The sequence below is a fragment of the Micropterus dolomieu genome, linkage group LG18, assembly GCF_021292245.1.
Source record: "Micropterus dolomieu isolate WLL.071019.BEF.003 ecotype Adirondacks linkage group LG18, ASM2129224v1, whole genome shotgun sequence".
Lineage (NCBI taxonomy): Eukaryota > Metazoa > Chordata > Actinopteri > Centrarchiformes > Centrarchidae > Micropterus > Micropterus dolomieu.
Genome location: NC_060167.1, coordinates 37,621,264 through 37,630,335, shown reverse-complemented (window position 1 = coordinate 37,630,335; position 9,072 = coordinate 37,621,264). Strand labels below are relative to the sequence as shown.

Below are 9,072 nucleotides of genomic sequence, written 5' to 3'. Positions count from 1 at the left end.
TACTCCTATTTTAGCTTCATTACACTGGCTCCCAGTATGTTTTAGAATTGACTTTAAAATTCTATTGATCACTTTTAAAGCTCTTCATGGCCTCTCGCCTTGTTATATTTCTGACCTTTTAGTCCCATACGCACCAGCACGTACCTTGAGATCCTCGGGCAGAGGTCTGTTGTCTGTTCCAGAGTCTCGACTGAAAACTAAAGGGGACAGAGCGTTTGCTGTCAGGGCCCCGAGGCTCTGGAACAGCCTGCCCGAGGAAATCAGGTCGGCTGAGTCAGTGAACTCTTTTAAGTCCCTTCTTAAAACATACTTTTATAGGAGAGCTTTTCCCGATCTTATTTGACTTTATTTTATCCCTTTTATTTTATTGTATTTTACTAATTTTATATTAAATTTTCATGCTCTTATCTTTTTTTTTGTATTATTCTTTACACTTGTTAAAGCACTTTGTAACTTATTTTTGAAAAGTGCTCTACAAATAAGGATTATTATTATTATATTATTATTATTTAGTGTGTGACTGTTTCTTTTAGTTGTCTTACTATGTCAGCTGTTTATTGCTGCTGTTCGGCTGGTTGTCTTTTACTATTATTATTATTTTTATTGTTTGTTTTTGTTTGTGTTTATTTGTTGTTGTTTTTCTCCTCCCCAAGCTCCCCTCTCTGTTCTATTGCAGGTTTCGTTGCTTTCTGCAATTGGTGTTTCCCACAGCTTTTCCCTGTTGTCCCCACCTTCCATCCCCCTTTCCCCCTTCTCTTACAGGTGTTGTCCTTTCTCTGTGCTGTCTGTTTGTGCCCCCCCATCCGGCCCGGTGACAAATCAATACATAATTAAATAAATAATAAAAACAGACAAAGGAGTATTTTAATACTCTCTTGTTAAAGTAAAATCTGTCTGGCACAATATGGTATCCAGGTCATTACACTCTATACCAGGCTGCTGGGCAGGACAGGTTAAAAAAAAAAAAAAAAAGAGATAATCTATTGCACGGCTCTGAAATTGGCCTGATTAGCTCCTTTTAGTCTTAGGTCAAGGTTGACCCTCTGAGAAGAAACACAGCACCTTCTATTTCTGCTACTAGCCTTTTCTGCTATTCGATAAAACTCTATTAAACTGCATACATTAGGGTAAATTGTCTAGGTGTGTATAGGGTTAAGTGTGTTTTCCAAAAGCCCTTTAGGGATGTGCAATCATTGGAGTGTGTGTGTTAATGTGTTGGTGCCAATGTGATGAGCTGGCTCTTTCACAATTAGCCTCATGGCTGCCATTTTGCAGATGCTCTCTCACTGCAGCCAACACACTGCTAACACAAGCACCTACATTTTCGATCTTTCTGTAACGCTATTTCTGATATACAATGCCTTTTTAAAAAAAAAAAGAAAAGAAAAAAGAAAAAAAAAACTAGTTACCGCAGCTGTTAGCACAGCTACCTGTTGCTAACAGTTAGCTAGCCAGCTCGTTACTTAATCAAAGTCAGTCTTTTTAAACCTACCAATATTAACATGCTAGCTTGATAGTGAGTACTAACAGCCGGGTTAGTTGTTTATTTTCATAATGACAAAGTTAGATGTTTTCTTACCCCTGATGTGAGCCGCTCGTCACACTGTGCTCGTCTTCCATCGGTCCAACAACGCGCGTTCACGTGTTTCGGGGGCATGGCATTGGAGCCCAGAAGGGATGGGGTGAGAGTTTCTCTGTTGGATAGTTTCAATCCAGTTTCTTGATAGTTTCTCAAACTTATCTACCCTGCCTTTAAAGGTGTCACCATTTTAATCAGTATATGGCTTCAAAAGAACCTGAAAATTCATCTGAATCTAGAAAACCAGACTTACCTTAGCTCACATTCAGTGACAGTAACCACACGGCACTGACCTTTTCAGTAAAAGTGGCATTACATTTAGTGGACTGCCATGTACTTATCTACTTAGAGTAATAATGATAACATGTGAGTCAAATCTGACAATTAAATCTGAAGGTATTAGATATCATTTTATGGGGGGGTCTAAGACCAACATGGTCTATAAACAAGAAAGCAACCACGACGGACACCAAACTGCCAATCTTCTGCTCGGAGAGGACAGATTCACCACATCCTCGTAGCACTGCACCCGTGTTCTGAGGAATTGGTGTTCCTGTTGAGCCAAAATATAATAACCTTCCATGGCAGTGACAGCAGAGCACTACCCCATTAGTGACATACTGTGGAGCCGAGATTTCAGGGCAATATGCTGTTGTGATTGCCACTGCCATAACAGGCAGTGGTCATGATGCCGGCTCAACTTTGAGATTAGGGGTGGGAATCTCTGGACACCTCACCATTCGATTATAAAACGATTATCGATGCATCTTGATGAATAATTTTTTTCAACACAGGAACTCTGGATAATTAATAAGCATTTCATTTGTGCATTATAATCCAAAACAAACATCTCCTAATTAGCTTAAAAGGACTAGTTTGCATCCCTAATTTACTTTATTAACCTCAGCTCCATGGTCCCTCAACCACAGACTCCTAATTCAGGATTGAATGCCTGGGTAAAGAGCTGGCTTTTTTGTAGATTCTTGACAGTGTCCAGACAGGGAGCGTTTCGGATCTCTGTGGGGATGAGTTCCAGACGGTGGGGCATGTGACCCTGAAGGTCCTGTCCCCAAAAGTCCAGAGTCTGGTGTGGGGGACAGAGAGCAGGCCCTTGTACAGGAGAGCCTTCACTTTTCCAGCAGTTGGGGAAACTACAGACTTATATTAACGGACACACTGCGACCATCACTGCACGCTTACTACCAGACAGAAACTTGCTTCTAATATATTTCACCGCTAACTTTCACCATCACGTTCTGCCGCTCGCTCTCTCTCATTCGCTCGGCCTCACACATAGGATACCCAGAGAGACTGCCAAGCATTAAGTGTCACCATGCTCGCAGTGTGCGAGTTAAAATCATTACTTGCACATTGATATTAATGATCGTGTGACATTTTAGCAGGGTGGTTATTCATTCCGCAGCGGTGGTGTGCCGACTACAGGGGGAACAATGCTGGTCTCTCTGTTGTGTGAGCTCCACAGACGGTCCGGGCACTGCACTGCACTTCCGCGAGTTCCTACTTTTGCGTTCCGTCAACATTACATTATCAATTAACATTTAAATAATAATTTTTAGACATTTGTTAATCAATTCATAATCTTCCATTTCCGCATCGCGATGTATCTAAGAATCGATTATTTCTCCCACCCCTAATTGTGATGTCTGTCAGCCATTGGCGACGGACGATGGCATTGTCTAAAAGCTCCAGCCTTCCAACCACATTGTGGCCAATCCACCAGTCAGGGGCACATTTGGGCCAACCATTTTCTGACACCATTCTGCCCTCAGAGACCAAAGCCAGCCGTTCACAGGTGAAAAGGACAACACATGCTTACAGTTTGGGTCAGGGTCAAGCAGGTTAGGGAGTATTGGGGAGTTAGTTAGGGAGCGTGTCCAGTCAGGGTTCCTGTTGGAATGACACACACACACACCCCACAAAGTGAGGCGTGCAGGCAACAGCTGTCCGATGGTTGACCCAATATTGGTTGTGAACTTAAACACCAAAAGACTGAGCTTAGGCATAAAATACAATGCAGTGACATCATATCACCTAGAAGCAACTGCTGTGGACCCTTCAGGACAGAAGAGGACTTTAGACTTTGTCCTCAAGGGGAAACTGGTTTTCACAGTACATCAGACACAACATACATTGCCAGACAACAGTTCACTCTCAGGCCTGTTATTTCAGGCGGCTATGGTTGTGGGGATCCGGCTTTTCCCAGAGCAAGCCCTCCTGCACCTCAGTGCTCTGTGCCTGCACCCAGAGGGCAGCAGGGTAAAATGGTGAATGAGTGGGTGTGTGATGTCCTGCTGCAATGCATACAATGGCCTTAATGTTAAGTTCTGTGATTATGATTAGTAACGATAGCATATTAAAGAAGCAGGTGAAACAGGAGAACAGGACGGGTTGAATAATGCACTAATACAACAACAGGAGAAGCCAGGGGCCATACAGAGTCCAGAGAGCGTTTACCTTGTCGTAGTAGTATCTGAGAGCCCTACTGAGTTTGTCATAGTTCATGTTGGGCTTGTTCTTGCGGGCTCCCCACAGCCGGGCCACCTCCTCTGCCTGCAGCAGTTTAAACTCCCCTTCCTCATTGGTCCAGCAGATCAGCTGCTCATTACTGGAATCCAACAGGAGCTGGAGAAGGAACTGCCACAGGGTGACAGAGTTGTCCATGTCTCTCACTGAAAAAAACACAAGTCAGGGAGGAAATGATCATCAGGCTCATGATGCCTCTACAACACAACAAACGGCTGTAGAAACGTACAGAAACCATCACCAGTACTTGTACGTCAGCTCAGTCAGTTCACTTTATTCCCATAGTTGTATTAATTTTGCTCTGACTTGCATTCTTCAATCATTCAACCAAAGAATGGGCGGAAACAGCGTGGGCTTGAATAGACAGAATCAAATGCAGTAGGTGTTTCAGTGTTTTTTCACACCTTCCTGATGTGTCACAGGGGTCTATTAGGAGTCTGAAGCGTATGTACGCCATCGTCTCGCCTCGTGCTGTGTCTAAATGCAGTGAGTCCTGCTAGACATAAATACTCTGACCCGTAGAATAATCAATAGATTCTTTATGGAGGACCCGATGGCAGACGTGTGTGTTATATCTCTCACCTGTTCTCATTACGTACAGTATCTCACAAAGGTGAGTACACCCCTCACATTTTTGTAAATATTTGATTATATCTTTTCATGTGACAACACTGAAGAAATGACACCCAAACTCACGGCTTAACCAGGAGAACAACAAACGCACATGTGCACATTTTCAGCTGAGGACTGGCTTACTTTGGCTAGCCTTCAACTTAACAAATCAACAAATCATGATTTCAGTTAAATGCTTAAGTTGCTGTTAATGAAACAGAATCAGCTTTATTGCCAGGTATGTGTACACAGACGAGGAATTTTACTCTGGATTGTACATTGCTCACGATGTGCTTACTCATACAAAAATACAAAATCACAATAATAAAAATAAAATCAGACACAGGCTTCAGTGTAGTCACAAACACAAATATACACACTATGAACAAAAACAATATAGACATATTGACAAATAGTGCAGTGAGCAGCGTGCAAAGGATGCAGGAGTATGTACATGTTGGAGGTGGATGTGATATACAGGTACACATACATGCATACATGTACACAGTGCAATGAAGCATAGTGCAAAGCATGCTGGAATAAATAAGTATTATTAAGTAGTATAAGTAGTATAAGTATTTTGTGCAGGAGTAATGACTTGAGGTAGGTGGATTGGTATACAGTATATACAGTATGACACTATTAACAGTCTGAACAGCACTGAAATAGAGAATGGTGAATAAATAATAAGTGGAAACCAGTAAACAGGTGCTGATTAGAGACAGAGTTACTGGGTTATTGCACAAGAATTGTTCCTGACACTGTGAGTCAGAAATCAGCTGTTCATCAGAGTGATGGCTTGTGGGAAGAAACTGTTCCTGAGTCTGTTGGTTTTGGCGAACAGTGCTCTGTAGCGCCTACCAGAGGGGAGAAGCTGGAACAGGTTGTGTCCGGGGTGAGATGGATCTGCAGCGATGTTTCCTGCCCGTTTCCTGATTCTGGAAATGTGTAAGTCCTGAATTGAGGGCAGGTTGGCACCGATGATCTTTTCTGCAGTCCTGACTGTCCGTTATAGTCTGCTCCTGTCCTTTTTGATTGCAGACCCAAACCAGACAGTGATGGATGTGCAGAGGACAGACTGGATGATGCTGTGTAGAACTGGATCAGCAGCTCCTTAGGCAGGTTGAGCTTCCTGAGCTGGCGCAGGAAGTGCATCCTCTGCTGGGCCTTCTTGATGATGGTGTCAGTGCTGGGCTCCCACTTCAGGTCCTGGGAAATGGTGGATCCCAGAAACCTGAAGGATTCCACAGCAGACACAGGGCTGTTGAGTATGGTGATGGGGGGCAGAGTTTTGAGCGTGTTAAGCTCCAGGTTGTTCTGACCGCACCAGAGAGCCAGCTGATCAACCTCCCGTCTGTAGGCCGACTCACCGTCCCGGTTGAGGCCGATGACCGTTGTGTCGTCAGCAAACTTCAGGAGTTTGACAGATGGGTCCCCTGAGGTGCAGTCGTTGGTGTTGAGAGGAGAGGAGCAGCGGGGAGAGCACACACCCCTGGGGGGCACCAGTGCTAGTGATAGTCCGGGTGCTGGATGTGATGTTCCCCAGCCTCACCTGCTGCCTCCTGTCAGTCAGGAAGTCTGTGATCCACTGATAGGTGGAGGATGGCACAGTGAGCTGGGTGAGTTTGGTGCTGAGGATGTCCGGGATGATGGTGTTGAATGCCGAGCTGAAGTCCACGAACAGGATCCTAGCTTATGTCCCTGGAGAATCGAGGTGTTGCAGGATGTGATGCAGTCCCTAGTTGACTGCATCATCCACTGACCTGTTAGCCCGGTAGGCAAACTGCAGGGGGTCCAGCAAGGGGCCTGTAATGTCCTTCAGGTGGGCCAACACCAGTCTTTCAAAGGACTTCATGACCACAGATGTCAGGGTGACAGGCCTGTAGTCATTTACCGGGACCGGGATGATTGTAGAGCGTTTGAAGCAGGAGGGAACTTCACACACCTCCAGTGATCTGTTGAAGATCTGAGTGAAGATGGGGGTCAAGGCAAGATGGAGACACACCGTCTGGGCCAGGAGCCTTCCTGATCTTCTGCCTTTGGAAGAGATGGCTCAAATTCTCTTCACAGATCATGAGTGCAGGTGAGGGGTCAGAGAGGGGGGGTGGCAGTGTGTCAGAGGGGGAAGGTTACTGTTTGAAGATGGTGTTAGAGCGGGTGGGAGGTCGAGGTGACTGTGGGCTTTTCATTGTTATATGGATTAATGAAGCCTCGATGCAAAGAATTTTCATCTATGCATTTTAGGAATCGATGTGATCGATGAATCGTTTCATCCCTAAATAATAATAATTAAAGCTGCAAGCAGGATTGAGCGAGCCCTCGCCCCCATGCGTGCCTCAGGTGCAGCAACAGCTGGCACTCTTGCATCACACTCCAGCTGACACTGCCAGTAAGTGGCGCTATCACTATGACTGGATATTGACATGCAAGTCTCTAAGAGGTTTACTTGTGAATTTTAGGACATATCTGACCATGTCTAGTCCATTTACATGCTACTTCCTCTGTCATGACGTAACATCAATTCAACGGCACGCCATGGACACACCGTTTGATCAATCAAAAAAAGCTTCGCAATTTAACATCAGAAGTTTCTTAAGATTGCGCTGCCCACATTTGAAGTTGTTTGGGTTAAAACTCTAGAAGGAGTTTGTTAAAGTATGGAGGGTGTAAAAAAGTGACAAATGTCATATTCAATTCAAAATGGCCGACTTCCTGTTGGGTTTAGGGTATGGCTCCAAGAGGGTTATTTTTAAGTCTAGAGATGATACATCATACATACATACATTTCGTACAGCTACGTAAAACGTATGGCAGGGGCTGCTTCTTTGAAATTTTGTAGGGGGTGCTATGGAGCCATTTTACCAAAGAACACCCCTTCTGACAAGTTTTTTGAGGTGGCCTCCCTAGCCACGTGAAAGCTAAAAAGTCTCGCTGAGACCATTTTTGTCCGTAAGGTGCTATGTGGTGGAAACAAAACTGCGTGCCAAAACTATTAGTAACTAAATCTATAATGACAGAATTCGCAGTGCCACTGACTCAAGGAAATTATTTTCCACTTTTAAAGCGCTTCTAAATCCTCCTCCACCTCCACCACCCACAATCTTGTCTGCAGGTCAGGTCAATGCCACTTCGATCTCCTCGTTTACTCCTCTCACGGAGAGTGAAGTATCAAAACTCCTGACCTATAGCTGTCCCACTATACGTCCACTGGACCAGATTCCTACGAATCTCCTACCGTGGTCCTGTCTAGGGCTGGACCTGGGAAAACAAAATGAAGCCCTCAGCTGTGTGGGAGCACTTTAAACTGAGTGATGACAGCAGTAGTGTGGAAATTATGGCGTTTATTAATTTTACAATAGCTTAATTTCATTACAGATCAAACCAGTCAAATTTCCTACATTTTAAAATTAATCAGTAAACTGTAGGCTGGAAACAAACAAACAACACAATGAATGCATTTAAATAAGCCTAATTATATTAGGCCGATTGTAGAAGAAGAGCATTTAGTTACTATAATAAAAGTTAAAAGTGAATTTTTCATAATAACGTGTTAGATTTAGTTCCGCTACCGAAAATACGCTCATTCCGTGCGCTCTCCAACTGGACCCCCGCCTGGCGAAACTACTCCCGGATTCTGCTCTGGACCTGCTCGGATCAGACTCTCTCACTCTGGACTCTCAGCTATGGTTCCCCCTGGTCTGTACAGCACCCACCAACCCGGTTCGGCACGCATCTATTTTCACTCTGCTCAATATCCAATCCTTTTAACCTGCAATATATATTTCTCCCTTTCTTAGTCCTGTACTTGGGTCTGCTAGCTGCCATAACAAAGTTCAACACAAAGATTTGTTAATGATCACTTAGTTAGCCTAGCTGTGAGAATAAATAAACGGAGCGCTCTCTGCCACTTTGCTCTGTACAACATAAGGAAAATCAGGCCCTACCTCACTCAGTACTCCACCCAGCTTCTGGTACAGGCCATGGTTATCTCTCGTGTCGACTATTGCAACGCCCTCCTAGCAGGTCTTCCAGCTTGTGCGGTGAAACCCTTACAAATGGTTCAGAACGCAGCGCGTCTGGTTTTTGATCAGCCCAAAAGGACACAAATGTCACTCCATTACTCAGTGACCTCCACTGGCTCCCCGTGGCATCCAGAATCAGGTTCAAGTCACTAATGCTGCACACAGAGTGACTACTGGGTCTGCACCCATCTACCTAAACTCCATAATACAAATTTAAGTTCCTTCTCGGCCGCTACGCTCCTCCAACGAACGCCGCCTGGCTCTGCCATCCCTTCAAACAAAGCAATCCCAGTCCCTGCTATTCTCATCTGTGAC

General features: G+C 44.5%; 1 protein-coding gene across 3 annotated transcripts in view; it reads right to left on the bottom strand.

The window, feature by feature from the left end:
• Positions 1–9,072, bottom strand: part of elk4 (ETS transcription factor ELK4) — a 50,404-nt gene that overhangs the window by 29,798 nt on the left and 11,534 nt on the right. For all 3 annotated transcript variants that reach the window (XR_006829071.1, XM_046075957.1, XM_046075958.1), the window contains exon 2: positions 4,055–4,269. Coding sequence is in view for 2 of the 3 variants with exons in the window: in XM_046075957.1 (XP_045931913.1) it covers positions 4,055–4,261 (207 nt within the window). In the remaining variant the exon portion in view is untranslated. The remainder of the gene's footprint in view (positions 1–4,054; positions 4,270–9,072) is intronic.